Source organism: Miniopterus schreibersii (assembly GCF_964146895.1).
Source record: "Miniopterus schreibersii genome assembly, chromosome: 3".
NCBI lineage: Eukaryota > Metazoa > Chordata > Mammalia > Chiroptera > Miniopteridae > Miniopterus > Miniopterus schreibersii.
The window spans coordinates 98,973,919-98,999,707 of record NC_138103.1 but is presented as its reverse complement, the minus strand read 5'-3'; the positions used below and the strand labels follow the sequence as shown (position 1 = coordinate 98,999,707).

Sequence of the window (25,789 nt, the reverse complement as noted above, 5' to 3'; positions counted from 1 at the left end):
GAAGGTTTTTAAAAAGAAAATGAGTTGGGGGCCTAACATTTCAATCAGAAGGAAAGATTTAACATCCCCCCCCTTGCTAACCTCATGAAATCCTGGGACAAGGCTGGCCCATATGACTCTTAAGTAAAATAGCTTTCAGAAAGAATTAACGCGGCACTTTCTCTTAAGTTTATACTTCTTCCTCGACTATACTGAACATACAAAAGCACAGAATCCATGGAATAAAATAACTGAACTTGAGTTGAATTCTATAGATAAGTTATTTTAGTTTTCAATGCTTTAAGTCCGGTTTTGAAAAATCTGTTTGAGGTAGGTTTTTATCTTTTGTCCAGTGCAGCCCACAGAAATGTGAAGTAGTTTGTTTTCTGCAAGCTCTGGATTTGGCCTCTGTCCCCGCTTGCTGTGCACCTGCTAAGTAAGTGCTTAGGAAGTGGTGGTGGCATTGAGCTGAAAGTTTTCCTGGCTGCTTGTCATAGGATTCAAGGGTCACAGCTTTCTACGCTTGGAATTTCTGAGCAGAGTGCCTGCTGTTGCGATGACAAAGAGATGCCTCATAGGAGCCTTTCATATAATTCAGCAATAGTAATAGCTAACATTTATTGAACATATGGAGTAGCGAACTCTGAACTTGTGAGTATAATCTAACTCTTTAACCAAGTCTCTGCTTAGAGATGAGTCAACCAAGGTTTAGAGACATTAAGTGACTTGCAAACGATCACACAGCTGGTAAGAGATGAAGCCAGGATTTGAATCCAACTCTGTCTAATAACAGATCCATTCTTTTAAACAAAACTAAATCACCTTGCATTTCCAAGGACAGTGTTTAGTGATGCATTTCTTAGGAAATGCGTTACTAGATTAGATCATCGCTAAGGTAGCCTTCAAGGTTGTCATTTATGAGTCTCACCAGTTGTGATATTTAAAATATGTATCAGGTGTCCAGTCAGAATGGATCCTTGACTAATCTGAACGGATGCTGGCACATCTTACCTGGAGTGTGCTTCCTGAATGTCATTGCTGTTCAACTGCTCTTTTAATATCTGCACCCTCCTTAGTGGAAACACCAACAAACTCTCATCCATGTGAACCTCCAACCAATGTTGGGACTGAGTGGTACCCACAGCCCGGCTGCCGGGTACGGAGGTGCCATTCAGCAGGTGGCATAGAGTGACTTTGAGGACCATGAGGCCACAAAGGGTTCTGAGCTGCATGATGCTGAATGGCAGTTCCTGTTTCTTCATGGGGGAAAGAGAGTCTCTTTTCTCTGCTAAATTCTAACTAAGAACCTCTGCTCCTTTAACAGTCTTCATAAATTTTATTTTCCAAACTTTATCCAGTGTTTTGAAACTTATTTTACAACGGAACCATGATGTTTACCAAAGGACACCTATTGACTTTGCTCATGATTAGTATTTTGAGAAGTGCAATGTAACCTAAAGTATCTTCCCCTGCTACAATGCCCACCCACTCCCACCCACCCCCTGCCTTATTTACATATGAAAAACTCAGATTCAGAGAGGCCTGGAGACTTTTCTAAGGTTTCTCCAGCAAGAGCTAAGACTTGAGTTATCAAAATCTTTATCATCTAGCCCAGGTCACTTTTCACTATCTTGCTGCCACACAGCACAGCTGACCAGTGTCCATGTGAGTGATACCCAATGAAACTCATCTATCACATAATAAAACTAGACACTAGCCTTGGGTTTCAAAGGCAAATTTATTTATTTTTTATTTTTTTTTACACTTTGGCTTCTCTACAGATACTTATCAGAAGGTAGCTTACAGTAGTCAAAGCTTGGAAAATAATGTCCATCAACATGAGACTAGTTATGTAAATCGCAGTACAATCCTATAGTTGCCGTCTACCATCTTCATAAAAATGACGACAAATTTGTATATTTGCTGAATTAGAGAAATGCCTGGGGCATATTAAAAAGTGATAAAGGCAGACTCTTGGGGTCTTTGAAATCATCCCATCAATTGTGTTCCTATTCTGCTTTGACAAGGTTTTGTGTCCCAGGATTGGATGCAGGGCCTGCGTGTTCATGGTACCCGCAGAAACACGCATGACTGGGGGTGAGTGGAGAAGAAAGCCCAGGCTATAGTCGTGTCACCAAGCTGGGCTCCCTGACTTCTTTACTGGGTCAGATCCTCTGCCATTAGCCTTGTCCCCCCTGCAGTTATGCATTATCACTATCCATCTCTTCCTGACTCAGTGAGAAGAGGCTCACTGTGTCAAGTGACTTGTCCAAAATCACACACACAATCAAACGTGGGGTGCTTTGTAATACAGTAATTTAGGTAGCAGGCACCAGGGCAAATGGGGGTAAGCAAAGATATGTAGACGATCCACCCAGGATCACCTGCAGGGCCTGTGTGAGCGCCCCCTGCTGTTCCTCCTTTCCCTGTGCAGTGGGAGAGGAGTCTGGTGCGGCTGCTGCTGCTGAGTGTTTGTAATGCACCCTCCCCACCCCACCCCCTCTCAAAGCTCCATCCCAATGGCTCCAGTCAGATCACATCACATCACACCACAGCTACACCAGTGACCCATCCTTTCTCCCTCCCACCTCCAGGCTTTTGATGGAAGGAGATTAGAGGACTTGGAAAAATTATCTCACCTCAAGGGAGAGGAGTCATTTATGTTTTTGTTTCTGTGCATGAAAGAACTGATCCGCGAGGTCTGAACGTATTGCCTGGTATCGCAGCAATGTTCCCCCTACTGTGAGCTCACCGATTAGATCATCCGAGACAGCAAGGCTGTGTTCACACCCCTTCAATCATTCTTCCGAGGAGCGTTTTATGTCCTGATTCCCACTGTCATCCTGTGAGTCAGTAATCGAACAAACACTTCGGCACTGAGAGCTCAGGTCTCGTCTCTCCTGTGCCTGAGCAAACATGGAAAAATCTATACACTTGTCCTCAGAGGTTACTGAGAAATTAATCTGGCTGCCTCCGTCTGGGCGATGAGGAAAGGGGTGTCTGGGTGATGGAGTGGGGTGCTTTGCAATAGAGCGGTTTTGAGAGCCAACATCAGTCCACTTTTCTGACTTTCTCTTGAGCACTACGTAGGCACAGAATAGGGGGTTTAAAGGGAGCAAAAGGAAAAGAGATAAAAACTTCATGAACACTGGGGGTGTCTCGGGTTATGAGCATTAAGGATAGACTATCATGTAATCCTCAGGCAGGGTGATGAGGTTGGTTGGATTATTTTCACTTAGGGAGTGGATTCTGAGGCTCAGAGAGGCAAAGATTTGCCCAAGGTTACCTGGTTGGGAAGTAGCAGCATCCAAATTTGCATCCTGGTCTGACTCCAGCCGAGGAGTGGCCAGGGGCAAAGACGGCAGGTTGGCGCCGGGCGCTGGGCCTCGCAGCTCCGCCGTCAGTGATGGGGAGAGCGCTGCTATGGGCACCGAGCAGAGCAGAGCGCCCTCAGCACCAGCTCAGTGCGCCGGACCTTGAAAACAAGGTCAAGTTCCTCTGACATTAAAAAAAAGTTCTGGGCTAAAAGAAAACTACAGGCACGACTGTGTGCGCTGTGGACAGAGGAGGCAGCCCCTCCCTCCTTCCGCTGGAGAGAAAAGAAGCTTCCATTCAACCTGCAAGCAGGTCAGTTCAGCAAATAGCAGGAGAGCCCCTGGAGCAGGGACGGCTCTTTATTTGAGGCAAAACAACTGGTCAGCGCATTTTCCCTCCTTCTCTCTGTTAGTTGCATTTCTATTAAAATACACAGGATCCCCTTGCTCCCATTTATTTACTCAGCAAACGTCTATTATGCAGTGACCATGGGGGTTCTGCTGGGTGCCCAGGCATCACAGGTGCGGCCCCTTCTCCGTGAACTAGGTGGGGGTTCTGCTGGGTGCTCAGGTATCACAGGTGTGGTCCCTTCCCTGTGAACTAGGTGGGGGTTCTGCTGGGTGCTCAGGTATCACAGGTGTGGTCCCTTCCCTGTGAACTAGGTGGGGGTCCTGCTGGGTGCTCAGGTATCACAGGTGTGGTCCCTTCCCCATGAACTGGGCTCCTTACTTGCTTTTCTAGGGCAGGCTGTGCTTGGGAAAGGACTCTTTTAAAGTATTTTCTGGAGGAGTAGACATTCAAAAACTGGCCTGCAGTTTACGGCTGAAATGTTTAAGACTTTATCAAGTAAATAAGGCATAAGCAACCTCAATTCAGTAGGTCTCCCTCCCCCTCTCTTCCTCTCCCTCTTTACTTTCCTTCATCTTTTTTTAAATTTTTAAAAAATATATCTTTATTGATTTCAGAGAGAGGAAGGGAGAGGGAGAGAGAGAGACAGAAACATCAATGATGAGAGTCATCGATCGGCTGCCTCCAGCACGTGAGCCCGCAGCCTGGACATGTGCCCTGACTGGGAATTGAACCCCGATGCCCCAGATCCCAGGTCAATGCTCAGCTGCTGAGCCACACTCAGCCAGGCTCCTTCATCTTTTGAATAAACTCTTTCTGGCCACCAGGAAAGCAGTGGGACAAAGACGAGAGTTTTCAGCTTTGATTAACTTAATCAAATGTCACAATTGGAACATTTAGAAAGAACTACTCTACTTTCAGCACCACTATGAAAATTGCAATTTGTACATTAAAATTGTCTTTGTTTTGAGTTACATAGTAGGGGGAGGGGGCTTGTAATATTATTCAGGCTGGCTGGGGGGGGAGGGTCTGTAAAGGTCATAACCTGCTCTGGAGTATAAAGTCAATACAAACAATTTCAAAGCATCCAAAGACAGGAATCAGGGAACACTGGGTCCTTGGTGGGTGGGCCCTGGCTTGTTTGGAGAAGTCCTTTTTGTCTCCCAGGCAGGAATCTGTCACCTGTCTTTCTGTCCCCTCCATTGTCCTCTTCACTGGCCAGCTTGTCCCTCTTGCTCAATATTCCATGTGGCTGCCTTGGGCTCTTCACTTACAACAGACCTCATTGGCCCAGTGCCCAGCACCCACCACCGGCCACTTAGAAGCAAATGGCTTGAAATTGGAGGTAATCACACTACCATTCCCCTCCTAAATTTCTAAAGATGCATCATCTGAATTCTGAAATTATCGTCTTCTAACCATCAAAAACCTTGTTTCCCTGAGATTTGTAAGCCGTGGTAGCTCAGCAAGAGGCCAGGTCAGTGAGACCTCCCTCTGTGGGTAAATGCTTCACACTCTGTCTGAAAACAATCCAGCGAAAAGGATGATTGGACTTTGCTCGGCTCGTCTTCCTGCGTGAAATAAATAACAGGAGGGTGAAACATCAAGGCGGGCAGCCCGCCGTTCAATGCAATACCCAGGGACTATTTCCCTGCGAATTCATGTAGTGTAGTTTCTAGAACCTCCCTATGGAATTATCTACCTTGACAAGGAAATTTAGGGTGCATTTATTGTGAAAGTGATTGTGTGATATGAGCAAATCTGAAACTTAATACAAGGTCACCATCAAGTAATGTATGAGAATCTGTAAGTCTAAATATAAAAAATGTTACAGGTATGCTTATGGCACAGATTGTGGTAATGGTTTCATGGATGTATCCTGATCTCCAAACTCATCAAGTTGTATGCGTTAAATATGTACGGTATTTTGTATGTCAAATTATACCTCAACAAAATAATATAAAAAAGAAATATCAAGAATTTTATATACCTTTACAAACTCCTAGCAGACTATCTCGTATGCTCAGAGGAATATACATAAATGACTATGTTTCTTATTCCTGTTTACACCAGAGAGTAGGCCAGCAATTCTTCTATGTATTGCTATTTTTTGAATTAAATAAAATTTGGGGTAATAACCCCAAATCTAGTGCTTGGAATTCAATACATCACCAGTGAGAGATTAAATTTCTACGCGGAAGTAGATCGATGATTTCCAGCCGGGAGCTGTCACTAGTCTTCTCTCACTGTCATTTCTGTGCACCTGCCTGCTGAGTCTTGCCCGTGGTCTAATAAGCTCCTCAGCAGAGAAGGCCTTTTCTGCTTATTTCTGAGTGGAGACAATTTGGTCAAATACCAATTAGAGGACAACCAACTGGTCAGCCAAAGCTGGGGGAAAAGTAGTTGTCCCTAGAGCCAGCTTGGATAAACACCAGATGGGAGCTGTGTGCTTGGCTGGGGACAGAGCTTTGAGGTACCAACATTTCCTCCATCTTTCAGGATAACTCTTCTATTTTCTTTACACTTGACAATACTAGTCTAAAGATGACTTTATTTAAGTATTGTATTTCCCCTCCCAAAGCTTTTGTGTAATTTATAGCTTCAAATTATGTGAGTCCTGAGGAGAAACAAGGGGGTCACCCAGCAATGCAGGAGTCTTTTCCTCAGTGCACAGCACACGCCAGGCCCGAGGCTTCCCTCGCAGGCTCGCCAAGGTAATTTTGGACAAGTGAGGGCCCCAGCAGAGAGGCCAGAAAAAACCAACCATCTTTGTGAAGTGTTCTGTGTCTTTCCTAAATATCCCTGTCTCACGAAACCCCATTATCGGAGGATGTGGAAATTTTTGCTGCTTCAAGCTGCAGCTATTTTCAATAAATTGAATTACTGCTGTTTCCGTATTTAACCTTGGAAAACTACAGACAGGCCAATTCTGTATGAGTTCGCTATTTTGGTTTTATAATCTAATCCCACAAGAGTTCCAGGCAGCTGTTTGGTGCACTTCAATTCAGCAAACCTGTATTGGGTTTATTGCTCTCTTATAGAAAAAACAAACTAATTAAATATGTGTCCTTACTTTATTAACAAACATATATACAGCATTTGCTTTATGCTAGGAACTGTTAAAAGGGCTTTATAAATATTAACTCATTTAATTCATAACTGCTCTAAAGGTAATGCTATTATCATTTCCTATAATATAAGGGAGGCAACTAAGGCGCAGGCAGGTTAAGTAACCTGCTCAAGGCTGCACAGCTAGCAAGTGGCAACTCTAGGATTCAAACTCACACAGTCTTGCTCTAGAGTTTGCTCTCTTGCTTTAAGGCACTGCAAGGTGCCTTGCCGACTTGGCATTAGGCCCCATCTTTGACATTTGCTCTCCTCTGATAAATAAAAGTGTTTCCAGAGTCATCAAGGTTGCTAAGAAGCTAAGTATTTTTCTAATATTATGATACTTGTAATTAATTGGTGCTGAATAAGAGCATTAAGCATAAGTTAAACTTTAACTTATCTGATTCCTTCCTCAAATGAATTTTATAGATTTTTGGATCAATTTGAATATGGATAGATGTTATCAATTACAGGAAAGCCTCAAAACTTTTTCCTTCCTCAAACTCTTTTTTTCCAGTCTCCTTCCTTATCATATTTCCTGTTTCTCTTTTTCAAGGACAGTTATTTCCCAAAGCACCCACATATTCAGAGCACCCACTCATGATAAGCCCAACTGTGTCTCCTTTTATTATTTGAAATCATATGAACACATTCATGTTCCAGATGATTGGGAGCCCAAATTCAGTGACACAGAAGTCCCAGTCCTGTAAGATGCAAATCCACAAGATTTTTCTTCCATCATTTGGCATATACTCCTGTTAAATCGATCTTTCAATTCAGTTTGACCAGGCAGTTTCTAAGGTAGCACGAGATAACATCATTAATGTCCTCTCTCTCGATCTCCCTTCCTTACTCCCTTCCCCCTTTATGTTCCCTAGTAGATAATTTCCAAACATTAAATGCGTCCATTCCTTCCCCCTACCATACACCCAGTAGGAGTTCTCCTTTGTCCTGTTCCACTGAGAGTTTAGTCTCTTCGTTCCTCACTTCACTGGAGGATCACTTGGTCTTTCCTAAGCAAGCCCCAGTAGAAAGCAGATCGTAAGTCTAGCGGCTTCCCTGAATGGTGAAAGTTTTCACTAGATAACCTTGCATTTTTGTTTCAGTAACTGACAGTATTCCTAATGTGACAGGACGAGTTATTTCTCTATTGAGGAAAATCCCAGAGTTTGGGCTGCTTGAGTGGTATAGCGTGACTTTCTAAGAAGCTGGAATAATTCAGCACTTCTCCAAGGTAGAAGGTGTCCAGCCATCTCAAGTCAGTACATAGTCTGACTATCTCAGTCTCTAGAAATAGTCTGAACTCAGGGAGAGTTTGAAATACTGTGTGGATGAAACTGGCAGTTGGTTTACCCCATCTTGTCTATCTTACCGTGACACCAATTTTTTAAAACTGTATTGCCTGGCTGGGCGTGGCTCAGCAGTTGAGCATCAGCCTAGGATCCAGGAGATCGAGGTTCGATTCCCAGTCAGGGCACATGCCCGGGTTGCGGGCTCGGTCGCCGGTTGGGGGCGTGCAGGAGGCAGCCGATCAATGACTCTCTCATCATTGATGTTTCTCTCTCTCACTCCCTCTCCCTTCCTCTCTCTGAAATCAATAAAGATATATTAAAAAAACACACACACACAAAAATACTGTCTTTCCTCACCAACTGTTTGTTTTCTAATAGCAAAGGAAACTTCTACAAAGCATTTTACTTGTGTAGAAAAATGCACTAAGGGTAATGGGTGGAAGTAGGGAGGATGAGGGTATTGGTTTTTAAAATTAGGCAATTTCTTGAAAAAAAAAAAGAAGAGTAGACTAAGACAGAGACTCTTGTCCTAGAACACTATGTTAGTTTGCTAGGGCTGTCATGACGAAATACCACAGACTGAGTAGCTTAAAATAGAATTTATTTCCTCACAGCCTGAACAGGAGAAGTCCAAGATCAAGGTCTCAGCAGATGTGATTGCTCCTGAGGCCTCTCTCCGTGGCTTACAGGTGGCCTTCTTCTTGCTGTGTGCTCACATGATCTTTTCTCTGTGCTTTTACACCCCTAGTGGCTCTTAACAGCCTACTGTTGACTTAATTATTTCTTTAAAGGCCTTGTCTCCAAATACATTCATGGTCTGAGGCGATAGTTTAGGGATTGGGGCTTCAACAATTGAAATTTGTGGGGCTATAACGAACCAACCCAAAGCAAACATCTAGGGATGCTTGTTGAGATACAATTTTCAAAATATATGACCAAGCTTAGAAGACAGATATAAAAATACCTGTGAGCCAGAGACAGAGAGGGAGCTAAAAGCTGAAGGAATTGTCTTCCATTTAAGATGGCAGATTGAGGTAAGGTGTGGGGGAGGAACAAAGCTTAGGTTTAAGTGTCTTCCTAGGGAGAGATGACAAGAGATCTGACCCAACACAGGAGGGAAATGGGTACTGAAACTCCCAATGAGAGATGGAACCTTGAAGAACTGCTCCCCCAAGAACAGGTGGACTCAAAGGACTCACCACTTGGTTTGGGAAAATTGCAAGACATTTGGTTCTTTTCCAGTTTTGAGTAGATTCAAAAAAATGTTTCCCATGTGCCTTTCATGGGATTGGAGCCCAAGTCTGTCCTGCCCAAGCAGTATGACAAACCCTAGGTTGAGAAATTAACATAAAAGTTGGCCCCATGTGAATGATACTCATGGGGTGAATGGAGGAAGATGATGCTAAACTGTTGGAAGCAACACTTCACCAACCCAGACTCCCTGCCAGTGCTGTGTTGGATGACCAGCTAGTATATTAAGAAAAAATAAATAAAAACACACATATTGGAAAGAAATAAAATTGCTACTTTTTGTAGCAAACCAAGCTATGATACCTGAAAGTCTAACCAAAGGGGCATAGAAACTTCATGAACAAATTATAAAGTCTTATTGAAGAACATGAAAGACCTGAGTGAATGAAGGGAAGTATGATGTTGGAAGGTGGGAAGGTTCAACATAATAAAGATGACAGATTTCCCCAAATTGTTCTATTCATTAATCAACCCCAACCAAAATCTCAGTACACTTTTCCAGCGGGTCTGACTAATTCATTGAAAGAATGAAACTCCAGGGTTAGCCAAGGCAATTTTAACCAAGAAAGGGAAGTGGAAGAGTGAGGCCCATCCTACCCAGGTTTGCAAGGAAAGTGGTCGATAAATTTCGCAAGACCCTAGAGTTTAGTAAAAGTCGGTGCTGGGATTAAACGTGGTTTATAGTGCTGCCAAGTTCACACTCTTACCTTCCCGCGGTGCCCCTGAGGGGCATTTAAGTAATAATTTAAGTAATAATTTATCCATCTGGGATTGATAAAATGGAAAGTGGGCCAATAAAGAACAGTCAGGGACAAGAAAGTTGTTTATAAGAGAGAGCAAGCTGATACATTTGGCTGTTGACCAGATTGAACCTACATTATGAACAATTATTCTGAGTTGCAGAGCTCTAAGCGTTTAAGTAACAACATATACTTTCTGTTATCTATAAAGACATGGGATAAAGATGAAAATACTATAGGCAGGTTACAAAGAATACAGAGGTAACTCAAAGCAAGCTTGATAGCCTTTATATGCATTAGAAAAATGTATTAGAAAATAACATATAAAATACGTATTTGGAAGAACCTGGGTTGTTTATCCCTTAATGAGCGATACTGAGAATTATAGTAAGTATGTGAAGAAAAGTATGTCATTTCATCAAACTTGTTTTCTTAACGGGTGACTAGGACATGAGGTTTCGGTGCTTGGGACACCTGAGTGGACTTGAGTCTGAATTTTTGTTAAAATCAAGTGAAATTAGTATGTGTATATATTTAAGCTTTCTTTTCATTGGTTTCTGCCAACTAATTGTTGTTTTACAAATATCTGCTAAGCATCCATAGACTATTAAAAGAACTATAATATAATTCATGGACCCTACCAACTCTCAAATTCCTTATATTTTAGAACTAAGGTCCAGAACACCATTAGAAAGGAATTAAGTACTGAGCATGTGGATCTGACAAATTTTATGAAAGAGACGCACCAACAGAAATGTAAGCAGCGAATAATTTAATACAGTACTTGGAGTCCTGATAGCAGGCATGCATCCCCATTTTTATTTTACTGGAAAATAACTTCTCTAGGGCTTTGGAGATCAGATATTGTTACTGGAAAGGTCTTTGCTTCACCTTGGGAGACCAGAAGGAGCTCAGGGGTCTACTTGGTGGGTAGGATTCAACTGAAAAAACACAGAGAATGCAGGGGAAAATGTCTCAATCTGTGCACTTGATGGTTAGTAGGATGCGATTACCTGTAGCCTCTCATAATGGAGTTAACTGGTCTTGTGATTGCAGAGAGAGGCTGCCTGAGTTAATATCGTGAAAACTACCAATAACTTGCAGGCAGTGTAGAGGTGATGTGACAAAATTAAGGGGAAAGACTAACAATGCAGAAATACTGTCATTTTGTACCTGGGTTCCCCTGCCTAGCCCGTTGTCTGTCATTATCCTGCTGTGTAAGGATAGGTTCTCTCCTGAGAACTGGAGGTGCCGCTCGCCACAGAGGAGCAGGGGGAACTGGGTTGCTAAGCAAGGCAGGTCTGGCAGAAGACCAGCCCGAGGGGCCTAACCTGTTGGCTGACTAGCAAGGGAAGGAGTTTGGGAGGGAGGCCGGGCAGTTCGACCCCTTGGCATCTTTTCTTGCTCCCGTTCACATTCCTAAAACAAAATGTGATTATCATAATCAGGTTTCATGCTGCATCTAAAGTTGACTCTTTTAGAAGATAAGGAACGCTGAATTTGTGCCAATAGATCTGTAGGTTGTTGCATAGATTGGGCTGGGGTTTCCATAGTAGCCATGTGACTGTAATCAAAGAGGTGTACATCAGGACCAAGGAAGAGTTGGAGAGACACAGTAGGTCAAGTAAGTCACGTTTAGCAACACACGTGTTTCTATTACCTTGTGTTATAATCCTCTAATTAATATACATCCTGAGGGTTCTTCTTGTTCTGTGGATAGGAATTAGATATAAAGAGAAGTCCGTTTACTTTTTAAAAAATATATATATTTTTATTGATTTCAGAGAGAGGAAGGGAGAGGGAGATAGAAACATCAATGATGAGAAAGTCATTGATCGGCTGCCTCCTGCACACCCCCTGCTGGGGATCGAACTGGGACCTCCTGGATCCTAGGTCCATGCTCAACCGCTGAGCCACACCAGCTGGGCAAAGAGAAGTCCATTTAAAAACTCATAAATGAAATACTTAATATAGGCATAATCATGGTCTTTGATGCCTCATGTTTTATCTTAAAATCAAAAGGAAAGCTTGTCCTCTTGTCCTTTGCGCGTGTGATATGAAAATAACCCCTTCCTCCTTCACACATCAGTAAAATCAGTGTCCTAGAAGGACATATCATGCTTACAAACTGGCTGTTAGAACACTACCCTGCCATATACTTGGTTTGAAAAGACTATCCCAAGCCATTCTGGACAATTACTTTTCATAATAAAGAGGCAATTACATTTGTTGTCTAATTGTTTGATAGAGCTTAGGTTCAGACACCTTAATCTGTTATTTGAATTCTAAAAACAAATACAGAGATAATAGCAAACTGTTAGTAACCAGTGAGCTGAAACAATACCTAAGGATATTTTCTTTCCTCAATCCCATATATCATAACCTCCAAAAACCTACTCAGCCTGTTCAGCCAGTCCGACATGTGCACAAGATGAGGCTGCACTGTGGGCAAGTTTCCCTTTCCAAGTATCCACGGTTACCTTACCCAGATGCCCACGGCCTCCTTGGAGAAGGCCAGTCATCGCAGGGTTGTGCAGTACAGATCGGTGCCATGGCCTGACAGCTCTCCTAATTGTTAGGGAAAAGGTCGGTAAACTCATTTGCAACAATTAGCTGCTGATCAGAGAGTAGTTAATATTAATGTGTTACTCTGCTCCAAGATTTGTTTTTCTTCCCTTGGGTTGTCTCCAAGGACTTCTCAGAGGCCGAATTGTTCCTCTCCTGTTGATTCTTAAGCCACCCACTCTGTCTTCTTGCCTCGCTAGAAAGAACAAAAGGCAAGGGGGTACTTTTTCACAGTCTGATCAAACAGCACCCTGAGCCCCTTGCTTGGTGTGCAGCCAAGTGTCATCATCTGCTTCTAGTTACTCTTTCCTGGGGTGGGAAGGAGGAAACTGACCCAGGAATTTAGGTGGGGCTCTTGAGAAGACATGCTTTATGACCTTACCCACTCATCCCCATTGGAAAACTCTCTTTGTAATGCAGACATTAGCAGTGAAACCATCTCCGCGGATGGTGGCCACCCTAAGCGGTAGAAAAGGGTATTCCATCCTGTGACCCTGAGGAAGCCTGGTAGGTAATGATAACAATTGTCATATATAGAGAGCCCTCATTTACAAAGTACTATTTCATGGTTTCACTTGGTTATCATAATTGCCAAGCAAGATATGTCCACAAAGGAATAGTGGGCACCATTAGTGTTAACTACAGAGTTGAGAAGGAGAGAGAGAGGTCTAGTAGACATCTCCTATTCATCCTGAAGTGTACCCACCTTTGTTCTTGTCAAGTGCATGCGTGCCAGTGTTCTCGGTCTGATGACTGGTCCTAGGAAGTGGCTGTTGTTCATGTTGGATTACGTGGTATCTCTGGGACTTTGCTGTAGTGGAGGTTTAGGAGAGCTGCCTTCAAGCCCACAAAGAAGTGTGCATTTGCTCTTTCCTTCTGGAGTTCAGTTCTGCCTCTCACTGGGGCATGGGTCTTAGGTGTGGACCAAAGACACCAATGGTTCTTGAACTCCTTCAATTGCCAGATCTCTCCTGACATGGAGAGACACTTCTCAGAGCTAACCCAAAAATTCTGAAGCCTTAGCATGTCTCTTTGAAATGAGACCAGATCTGTCTTTGGCTATTACACTTCACAGAGTATCTGGTCTGCCATATGCTTGGTCATGTCACTGTTTAGCAAAAGAGGATGCTGAATGGATCTTGTTGTTTGGAACAGTCTCCTCACTTGGCCCTGGGCACTACTCTGGCTTACCATCTGCTTCTGAGTACAGCTCTTGGATCCGATTCTAATTCTGAAAGGTCTGAGAACCACCCTCACTGGGTCCTGACTCAATATTAGGTGCCCAGAGCTTCCTTCTTGCTGAGGAGTTTTCATTTAATTCAGTTGAACTCAATTCATTAGGCATTTTGAGCAATATGAGAAGAGTTATGTTTTGGTTGATACTGGACTTAGAAATAGAACTCTACTCCAGCCATAGATATTATTTCTTTTTTCTCCAGATATCTCTACCCTCCTTTACCTTGCCCTTGGCTCCATATGGCTATTATAGAATTCATTAATGGGCTTCTGTGTTCTCAAACTTACAAATGGCTTTGACCAATGGAGGTACCTTGAATGGATATAGGAAAGTGATGTTGGAGTTTATTGCCCTGGATCTCTCCCTGAGCTTGCTTTGGGGTGGGTGAGTCCCTTCACTGAAGCTCCCTGTTCCCCTCAAGGCAGCCTTCATTACCACCCCTCCCCCTTGCTACCAGTCCTTATCCTTTGCTGCCTATGTAGGATGACAGTTCTTCAACTGTCACTAGGCTTGAGACACTGTAGTATAATCTGTGGTCTCTCTATACCCCATCCACATGGTCTCATTATAAAGAAACTCTCCTTGAATTACCCAGTTGGACTGTGCCATCAGGTTTCTGTTGCTACGCTGACAGACGCACTGTGCGATGTAGGACAAGTCACTTCATAGGACTAGTTTCCTTAAATGTAATATGACAGGTTTAAAGAAAATAATATCCTTTCCAGTTGTAAATTTGCTTGGCAATGTAGGGACTGCAAAATAAATCTCGTCTTCGGGAGCTTTGGGTCTCATTGAAGAGATATTCTATACACCTATCAAATGAGGAATAGAACTAAGTGTGTGATTAGGATGTATACATACTCTAAGAATTTAGAAACGGGCAAGGTCAGTGTGAACTGAATGGTCACAGGAAACAGGATCTACCAATAAATTCTACCCCAACACCCAAGAACCACTCGTTGATGGATTTTCTGATCTAGATCCAAGATGGATGTAGTCTTCAAGGCTGTACCAAGTGGAAAGCCTGTCCTGGAGCTATTCCAAAGAGCCTCACAATATTGCTTAGTCTTAGACAAAGCCTCCTGGGAATGATTTACTCTTGAGACTGAGCTCAGCCACCTGCCGTGATGAAATGCATAGGTTCCAGGATTTCTTGAATTGAAATATTCTGTTTTTTAAGTGTAGAAAACAGAGGGTTGGAGTTCAGTATGAGAGGCTGGAGTTCTAATGTTTATTGGCATTAATTAGCCATACTTAAAGGTGTTTTTTTAAAATCTGAAAATAATTCTTTTATTTGTTATAGGCTACTTCTGTTTTTGCCCTTTGACTCAGATTATAATAATCACCCTCATAGCCACCCTACAGATTTAAAAATCCCACAGGCAATTGAGTCCACAGTATACTTTTCCCCAGTTGGATACGTTTTCCCCCCCACCAAAGGTAATTCCTACTCCCTCTTTCCACCTACCAGTCCCAATCTAGAGCCAAGGCCAAGACAGACAAATTGCTTTGCCAAGTCCCTTGGTGTAGAGAAGCTTCACTTTCATTGAGAGTACAGGGCTATACAGGGATAGACTGTGGCAGCTTTATGTGAACACTTGTTCAGGCCCAGGCCTTTCTCCTGTAGATCTGTAAAAATCCAAAGCCCTAGGTTTTTATATTGGTAAATATCCTAATGACAACCAAGGCTTCAGGGCTGGCTTAGCCTACTGAATTCTATCTGCTCTTTGATTAGGTTTTGACTTATATTCTTACTAGTTCAGCTGTGCATTTTTAAAATATATTTTCATGTATTTCGTTTGTAGTAGGGGACTTTAAAAAAATCTAGTTTACCATATTGTGAGTATAGAAACAAGGCGCTCTACTTAGACTCAAAGACTATATAATGACGTTTGAAAAACCTTTCTTCCACCCCAAAGGCAAGGTAACTGTCACCTGAACTAATTATAAAAATAGAAAAACTTTTGTAGTCAAGAAGCTAATTTGATTAAACCAAATCTGCTGCAGATTAAGCACATTGATAGAAATGAACAATGGAAAGTAAAATAATAGTCTCTTCAACAGTTCTCTAGCACCTTTCACTTAAATTTTCTTTGAGTCAGGGACCATTCTTTTAAAAACATTCATTTGAATTTATTGGAGCAGAGATTGCCTTATTTATTTTTACCTCTCTCATGGTGTTTAGCATGTTTCCCTTCCCATTGCAGGCATCCAATATATATTTGCTGATTTGCTTTGAGTGGACTCTTCCAAGTCCAATGCCAAAACAAAACGGCGCTGATATTTCCTCGGTTCGCGTGTCCTGACCCTGAAATTGAGCCCGCTCACAGCAATCTCTTCTTTATGTTGCACAGAACTTGTTGCTTTTATGATCTAATCTTGAATTTATTCCCTTGCAGAACATTTGCTTGGCTTATATAAAATAAATAACTGTTAACTAGCCAGTTGTTTTTTAGTTATGTGCAATCTTGTGTGGTCAAGTGTTAACTCCCAAATTAAACATAAACTGTAACAGTGCAACACAGTAAGTGACAGGCTTTATGATGATTGCTTTTGTTCTGTTTTCATCGCAACCTGGGGTCACTGGAAAATGCCTGGTCATCATGGGAGAGTCTTCCTTCCACCTCTCATTAGTTCCTTTTTCCTGGAGAGACTGAAGTGAGTAAGACCGTGGAGTGCATATTTGACCACAATTTAAACCCAATCTGAACAGTTCCTGGCAGAGGACAATACAAATAGTCTGGTACAATAAAAAAGCTTTTGAAAAATAAAAATTTTCTTAAAAAGTGAAACAACAAAAGGGGCCAGGGGACCTGCTATGTTGCTGGCCGAGCACAGGAGCCAGTCCAGCTGCGGCCATAGCTCTTCCAGCCCTGGCAGTGTCGTCTCATTTAATAGAGCAGCTGCACCCCTGTAAGGAAGGGGTCCAGCCTTGACCCCACCAGCCGGCCTCACCATGAACAGCAGCAATGGCAAATGATCATGGCAGTGAGAAAGGAGGGGGGGACCGGGACACAACCCTTCCTCATCCTCTAACCACATGGAGACATGGAGAAGATTCTTTCGGATGCATCAGGACAGAGAAGTTCAAGAGGCTGATTATGTCTGATGTGGCAACGCACAGCAGCGGGGCCCACAGCTCTGTCAGAAGTTATAGAAGGAGTGACAAGCGATGCTCTGAAGAAAAGTGTAGACTGGGTGTCCAACCAGTCCAGGGGGCCTGGAGACGTTCTCCTAAGGAGTTCACCTCAGGCCCCTAAATGTTCTGTTTCTTTCAGCATGAGCGAAGTGGAGCCATGAAGACGGGGTTTTCTCTGCAGAGTTCCTGAAGGTGTCCATGTGCCTCTCTCCCTTTCTCCTGCTTTGACTCTGGGAGTCGGCATCTACACTGGGAAACGATGGAGCACACTTCTGCCCGCGCCCACAGAAGGAACGAAGCCCCGGGAAAAGCTGTGACCCTGGAAGTGGTGTGTTGTCGTGGTAGTTGATTTGAACTTGGGACCACTGGAAGCATGACCCTACCTACAACCTTACTGTTACACACCCCAGCTTCAGCAACTCTCAAATCCAGTATTTTCTTCATACTCTGTTGAGGCATTTTACTAATCTCATTCCCTTTTTGGCCTGAAAGACACTGTAGAATTTCCTAACTGAGTTTACTGTTGTTTAGACATTGGCAAGGGCTCCTTCTCTGCAGATGCCACCAGCAGATAATAATTTTGTCCACAGTGCTATTTTCTCCTTTCACTACCACTGGACTTAGACCCGCGCCATTCGTGGCATGAATATTACTCTTGCAAGATAGCTGCCATCTCTCTCTTAAATCAAGGTCAAATGACATGAACACTTTCCTATCTTGTTTTGTTTTTCAAGACAAAAGCAAGCTTCCCTAAGCTGAAATTTATAGTTATTAAAAAATAAAACGAGAAAAATAACACAAGATACAACAAAGGAATTGTTGAAGTTTTTATTAGCATATGCAACATAATGCAATCATTTAAACAGTGTTTGAAGACTGTAATACGGTGGGAAAACATTGATGACATAATTTAATGTGTTTGGTATACACTGATCTAACTATGTAAAATATGAATGCACATGGGCCCATATTAAAAGGATATGTGGGTAAAAGAATAGTTTTCCCTAGTGTAGCTCTCTGAGGGTATGAAAATTGCATATCTCTGTATTTTTAAACTATCCCTTAATATTATCACATTTGCTTTGCAGCCAATAAAAACAACATATGTATGCTGTGGTGTGGAAGAGGGGGTGGGGTAAATTGGTGGAGAGCAAGACCGCCAGCCAGCCCCTGAATGAGACTGTGGGTATCACTGCTCCCAAAGTTTCCTTTGCTGTCTTGTTTTTACCATGAGAGACTAAAAAATATCTTAAATGTCAAAAAACCACTGTCTTCTCTAATATCCAGTACTAGCCTAGTGCAGGACACAAAAGATTACTTACTAAATTAGTATTCAATTAATACATTTCGAGTGTCACTGCATAACTTTTTCATTTTGCAAACAACACCCATTACCCCTTTTAGATACAATGTAGATTCATGGGTTTTCCTTTGAAAGTAAGAGAAATATCAGATAGATAGATAGGTGATAGATAGATGATAGATAGATGATAGATAACCTCAATAATTGATGTTCTGTATCACCAACACTATTGCAAGAAACAATGCTTTATATAAATATGTACTTTGAGGTGAGGGGCTTGGGAACGTTTGTTTGGAATGTAATACGTGTGTGTGTTCTTGGGTTTATGGGACAAAAATTTCTGTAGCATTAAGGTGATGCAATTCAGAATCTCCTTAGGTCCCATAGTTCCAGTTTTTAGAAATCAGTCTGTATGTGTGCCCCTGATCTACAGATACTGCTTATTAACCCAGCTTTGTCATGAAGTCAAAAGCAAGAAGAGGTAAGCTGTTCTCGACATATCTACAGCTCAGGTTCCAAGGCTGGAGGAAGGGAAGGGAAGGGAAGGGAGATTGGAAGAAAGACCAAGGGAAGAAGTAATCCCCATGCCACAAACACTTGTTTGATAAGAAAAGATCATATGTGGAATGTAATAAACAAAATAAACTGATGAACAAAATAGATCCAGAGACATAGAAGCATGGAACAGACGGAGGGATCTCAGAGGGAAGGCGGGGGTGGGGGAGTGGGTGGGGAGAGATTAATCAAAGGACTTATATGTTTATAAGCATAACCCATGGACACAGACATTGGTCTGGGGAAGGCCTGGGGGTGGGGTGTAGGTGGGGTGGAGGGGATCCATGGGCGGAAAAGGGGGACATCTGTAATACTTTCAACAATAAAGATAAATTAAAAAAAAAAAAGATCCAGCTGCTGGCAAGAAGTGGTGTTTTGCAAGAGCATCACAGAATCAAAGGCTTATATTTCAAGGAGATGTTCTTTCTGGAGCACAAACATGATTAAGGGTAATGTTGTGTGATTTCAGATTTTCATTATTTATAAAAAGGAAACCAATAGTGCCAGACATGCAAGAACAAAGCTAAATGGGCTTCAGAGGCCTTCTGGCTCTCGAATCTAAGAGGATACAACAATTGGACTGTTTATTTGCCATGTTCCATATTTGTTTTCTTCTTAGAGGAAAAACACAATAGAGATTTTTTTCCCCTTTCAGAATAGTTGGTTTTATTGATATGGATTTGGTTTTATCTAATCTGCCCCTTGCCTTCCCCAGGCCATTCATTCGGTGTGCCCAGGCAATCAGAGCTGCTCCTGTTCTTCCAGATATCCAAGGCTGCACCCCAACTCTGTGGGAAGCCCCTGAAGGGAGCCTCTAGTGGAGAAAACGGGGGAAGGAGGTGACATTTTAAAAAAAGACATCGGCATTTTAAACACCATATAATTTCACTTACGTGTGAAATCTAAAGAACAAAACAAACGAACAAACAAAATAGAAACAGACTCATAGATACAGAGAGCAGACTGATGGATGCCAGAGAGGAGAGGGCTTGGGGGGCTGGAGGAAAAAGGGAAGGGACTAACAAGTACAAGTTGGCAGTTGCAGAATAGTCGGGGGATGTGAAGTCCAGCACAGGGAATGTAGTCAACAGTATTGTGATAACCACGTGCGGTACCAGGTGGGCACTGGAAATATCAAAGGGAACGCTCTGTAACCTATATGAGTGTCTATCCACTGTGCTGTACACCTGAAGCTAATACAAAATAGTGTTGAATGCAAACTGTAATAATAATAAAAAAGACATCAGTGTCTTAAACAACTAGCTTCTAAAGAAAAGCAGGGAAGACTGGGCCGTGTGGCAACCACATCTCTTGCACCAACTTCTTTTCCTCTCCCTATGAGGCATGTTACCTGGACATGAATGGAGTTTCCTTTGCTTCTCCACACCGGCTGCCATTGATGCTCAGTTTTAGGTACCCGTCCCAGGGATAAAACTGGGGGGTGGGATGGTCATGGAGTAGCTGTCCTACACTTGCACCCCCTTCAGGTGGCCTGGGTTGAGGGAAAGCTGTGGGTCTGTCCCTGGATATCAGGACAGCCTACACCTGGGCTAAGAATCTGGCCTGACATGTGCATGAGGAGCAGAGCCTTCCAGAGATGGGGGGTCTTGGTGTTGCTCCATCTGGTACAGGAGAGGTAACTCATGGTCCATGGAATGAAAAAGCAAGAGGACTTGAAAACATTTTATCTGTCTAAACTCTGCTGGGTGCTGTGGCCATGTTTTCATTGAGAAAGTCTCAGAACTTAGGGGAGCTATAGTGTTTATAACTTTTTTGGTGCAATTCCCATTTATTCATTCATTCATTCAGCCAATATTTGGTGAGAACCTACTTTGTGCCAGGCAATTAGTGCACAGAGTTAATAATGCAGGAATAATAATTAATAGTGATGATAAAAGCTAATATTTATCAAGTATCCTCTGTGATTCTTGTTTAGTTCTTATGATTGATTTTATTTTATAATCTTTGTATGGAGATAGCATTGTCAGACCCATTTACAGATGAGGATATTGAGGTTTTGAGATGGAAAGATATTCTTTCATACAGCAAATGTTTGTTGAGCACCCTTTATGTGCCAACCACTGTGCCTTTTGTTGGGGGCACAGTAGTGAGCAAGGATTTGGTTTTTACTCTCACGGAATTTAAACTCTAGTGAGGGGACACAAACAGTAAGAGAATAAGTGATTAAACAAAAGGCAACTTGAAGCTAGAGATACGTACCATGAAGGACATGAAACTTGACCATGGGATGGGGACTGATAGGCAGCCAGGGATGGTGGGATGAATTAGCTGCTTCAGATACAGGAAGATTTACTTCAGAAGGTTACATTCAGGCTGACGCTTGAACAGAAAGGTGACAGCCATGCAAACCACCTGGGGCAGAGCCGAGCCGGTGGGGGGATAGCAAGCACGAGGCAGTCTGGGAATGAGCCTGGGGTATTTGATAAGCAGAAAGAAGCCTCGCGTAGCTGGAGTCCAGCAAGGGAAGGGAGAGTGATCCACCTTGAGCAGCTGTAGGACCCTGAGCCACATGCCACTGAAGACTCCTGTGAGTCCAAATTCCTTCCAGCTCATTAAGCATCTTTGGGGGCAGCGAATGGGGCAGAACCAGACAGCCCGCTACGCAAACCAGATTGTTATGTTTCCTCCTAGATAAAGCACAATTCTCTCTTAGGTCCAGGCTTGTCCTTTCCTTCTTGGGCTGCCCAGGCCCTTTGGAAGCTGAGGCAGAGCCGAGGGCCGGGAGGAGGCTGGCCGCCTCCTCTCCAGGCTCCACTGACAGGGCCAGGCCAGCATTGCTCCTGCCATTGGCTCCCTGACCTTCGCCACATGGCTTCCATGGGCACCCCTTCATTTTCTTCCTTGGTGGCCTTTGATTCACCTCGGAGCCACTGCTTCTGGTAGAGTGGCCGTTATGAACCTGGACGAGCAGGCCCCTGAAAGGTCCTCAAGGGATCCACGTGCACATGAACGTGGAGGAAGTATACACGTGAGGCTTGCACGTGTTTGGGGCTTCATCCCCGCTCTTTAGCTTTGATTACCGATGGTCCCTAGAAGGCCTTATTCAGCTCAGGACCCAACTACTGTTTTATCGAAAGGGATCACGTGCAGGTTATCGCAGCCTTCATCATACTCTGTGAGAGTGGTGGTTTCTCCTGCCCATTTCTCTCCACTATGATATGAATTCCACAGGACAGAGCCTCGGTGAGTCTTGTATACTCATTTGTTTCCATATCCCTGACCCAGTGCATGGCATATAATAGACACTCAATAAATATCTGCCAAAGGCTGAATAGTACAGAGGAGGAGGTAAGGCATCAGAAATGTTGATAGAAGGAACCCACCTTCCCTTCCCTTACTTGATAAGTGCTGTTATCTCAATCTCCCCAACCCCCACTCCCCCTTACCACATACACAACTTCCATCACAGTGTCTTGCACACAGTAGGAAGTGCTCAATTTATTTAATAAATTAAATGACAGCTCGATAAATCTTGTCCCCATAAAACTTGTGCCACGTAGGCTTCTGCAGTAGAGATGCAGATCAATGAATAAAAGGCACCTATCTGGATGGTTTAATTTTAGCCTGAAAGATTTATACTGAGAACTTGTCAGAACGAATGAAAGACATTTTGAAGTAAAAACCAAGAGATTAGTAAAAACAAGTGCCAAAGTCACATATTCTGCTGGGTCTCAAGCAAATTCAGCAGCAGAGCTGCGCGTGGGGGAGTTTTCAGCTGCTGTGAGTGTTTAGAACAGCTTCGGAGGACAATGGCACCATGAGGGGTGTGTGAGAGGTGATTCTAGGCGTGAGAAATGTGTGTGCTGCAGGGAGAGGGGGCAATTCAGAGTGCGTGCTTCTGCCTCTGGAAACCACTCTGTCTGCCCGTGTGGTTCCCACTAGAACAGGCTCTCTCAGCCTTGTTCCCACGGACATTTAGGGCCAGTGGACTCTGCTGTGGAAGCTGCCCAGTGTGTTGTAGGATGTCCAGCAGCATCCCTGGCCTCTACACACTGGATGCCAGCAGCCGCCCACTTCAGTGATAACAACATAAACTGTGTCCACGTGATGTCAAATATCCCCTGGGTCAGACTAACCACCGGCTCAATACTACTGCTCCAGGGAAGCAGCTGGGTCTCCTGCTTGTTCTAACTGCCCAACAAATATTGCTGATGGACTGATTTTCCTCTTAAAATCTTCACACTTCAGATATAGATTCTTCCCAGGCCCAGAACGTTTTGTTTTTGGAAGCTGCCCTCTCCAGTGCTGTGTCGCCAGGCTTAGAAGGCTGCGATGCTGTGGTCGTGGGCTTAGCAGCACAGTGTGTACAACCTCGGTGCCATGTGACTGTGCTAGCAGGGTCCAGCGGGTGGGATGCCCAGAGGGGAGGGACAATGCACAGCGAGCTGGCTTAGACAGTAATTTAGGACTGCTCTATTTCTTGGGGTCTCTTAATCATATTTCTGGCATCCATATTGATAGTCCTTGAAAAGAAATGCATATGGGAAGAAGGCTTAATAGTTTCACCAAGGGTGGCCATTGGAGCGGGCTCTCTTTTCTGCCCCTTGACTGGACCACCACTGCTCTTAAACTGTTTACTGTCAGCTTGTCCATTGGTCTAAGGAATCCACCCAGGAAATTTAAAGAAATTGTGATGAATATTGAGCTTTTCTACTCCTGGGAGGCATTGATGTGATAGGGTTTCTAAAATTTAGCCTCTGGGATCTCTGCTCAAAGGACTTTAGTAAGGAAGCCAACCTGCTTTCCCCCAGCTCACTGCCTCTGAGATGTGCTGAGGGGGAAGGCTTTCCAAGTCATGAAAGATACAGATTCACCCAAAGAGAAATCACAGCGTGACTATTTTGATTTTATTCTTTACAAAAGGATTAATGCCAGTACTCTGTGAGATATATTGGGTTTAATTTGATATTTGAAAATGTATTTTCTATATGTTTGTTATGTCAAATGAAGTGTACATATTAAATTACAAGTGTGTAGTTTTTAATGATCCTAGAAGTGTTTTGGCTTGTGATATGCATCGTGTATTATCTCTGATGACACAAAATTTCTTGTGTTGCCCACAAAGACCTGGTCATGCGTCACAGACTTAGGCAAGATTATGGAATAGGAATAAGGTTTGGTCTTTGTTTCTGAAAAAATCCTAATGTTCACCATTACATTTCTAGAGTTTTAATATTTCTAACTATCAAAGATAAATAAATAGGTTGTACTTGTTCTTTCTAGGAAGAAATTCTTTTAAATTTGGAAGCCAGCTCCCCAAAGAGCTTTTGCTGTTGAGGGGAATATCTGTGAAGAAAATGGCCTATTAGTTAGTTTTTGAATGTGCTCAGTTGTGTTAACTTGCCACTTATCGAAGTTGACCATTGTCCCAGTGCAGGGTCCAAAATGATGTTAAACATGTCCTCTTGCCTATTTCTCCTTTCTTCTACCCTGTGACCTCTTGTGTTTTCCAAAGTGTATGAGGGAACAGTTCTTACACTGACCACCTGCCTGTGGAAAGGGCTTATTTATTCATTGAAACAAGCCTTCTAGGCTTCAAATCAGCCCAAAATGAAGAAAAGGGGCAACATTATGAACAAAGTATTTGGGACATGGTGGGTCCCCATAAGTCCTATTTTTGAATGGTCACTCTGGAAAACCAATCCTAATGAATACATTAAATACTTTGTTTACAGAAGTAGATGATCATTTGAACTTTAAAACATTGATCAGAAGGAATTTTTTTTTATCACTTTACAACCAATTTTCTCTGTGCACTGTACTAGGCTATAAAAAGAACCTTCCTAAGACATGAGAATGAACTTGGTAAATATTGCTTAGCACTTCCTTTGGCTCATTTGAGGGAGAGGTGTAGACATTACAAGAGGGAAAGAAGTTGGGACAAAGGACTGAAGTGTAACCACATTATGCCTTGTTGTTCTTCTAGGATCTCATGATTCCTTCAGTTTCTACATTGATGAAGCCTCTCCAGTAGGACCTGAACAGCCAGAAACTGTCCAGAATTTTGTGTCTGTCTTTGGAACTGTGGCCAAAAAGCTGATGCGGAAATGGTTAGCCACTCAGACGATGAACTTTACTGGTCAGCTAGGAGCTGGGATCCGTTATTTTGATCTCCGAATCTCCACCAAGCCCAGAGACCCTGACAATGAACTCTACTTTGCTCATGGCTTGTTCAGTGCCAAAGTCAACGAGGGCCTGGAGGAGATCAGTGCATTCCTCACAGATCACCCTAAGGAGGTGGTGTTCTTGGACTTCAACCATTTTTATGGGATGCAGAAATACCACCATGAAAAATTGGTCCAAATGCTGAAAGACATCTATGGAAATAAGATGTGCCCAGCGATCTTTGCACAGGAAGTTAGCCTAAAGTACCTGTGGGAGAGGGACTACCAGGTGCTGGTCTTCTACCACAGTCCCGTGGCTCTGGAGGTGCCTTTCCTCTGGCCTGGGCAGATGATGCCAGCACCCTGGGCCAATACCACAGACCCGGAAAAACTCATTCAGTTTCTTCAGGCGTCCATCACTGAGAGAAGAAAGAAGGGCTCGTTTTTTATATCTCAGGTGGTGCTGACCCCTAAAGCTAGCACTGTGGTCAAAGGGGTGGCCAGTGGCCTCAGAGAAACAATCACAGAAAGGTAAGCGTCTTTAAAATATCAGTAAAACGAGTTGAAATAATTTAACCCGAATCCATAGATCTGGTAAGGATAGAGCTAAAATTTATACCTATGTGTATTAGTTTCCTAGGGCTGCCATATCAAAGTTCCATAAACTGATGGGCTTAAAATGAAAGATATTTATTGTCTGTGCATTCCAGAGGCTAGAATTCTGAAATCAAGGCATCATGAAGGTTTGATTCTTACTGGGGTCTTTGAGAGACAGTGTTTTCCATGCCTCTCCCCTGCCTTCTAAGGACAATTGGCAACCCCTGGTGTTCTT

General features: G+C 43.1%; 1 protein-coding gene across 1 annotated transcript in view; it reads left to right on the top strand.

Moving 5' to 3' along the window:
• Positions 1–25,789, top strand: part of PLCXD3 (phosphatidylinositol specific phospholipase C X domain containing 3) — a 121,925-nt gene that overhangs the window by 49,665 nt on the left and 46,471 nt on the right. The window contains exon 2 of the mRNA XM_081132875.1: positions 24,780–25,488. Within this exon, the coding sequence (XP_080989001.1) occupies positions 24,780–25,488 (709 nt within the window). The remainder of the gene's footprint in view (positions 1–24,779; positions 25,489–25,789) is intronic.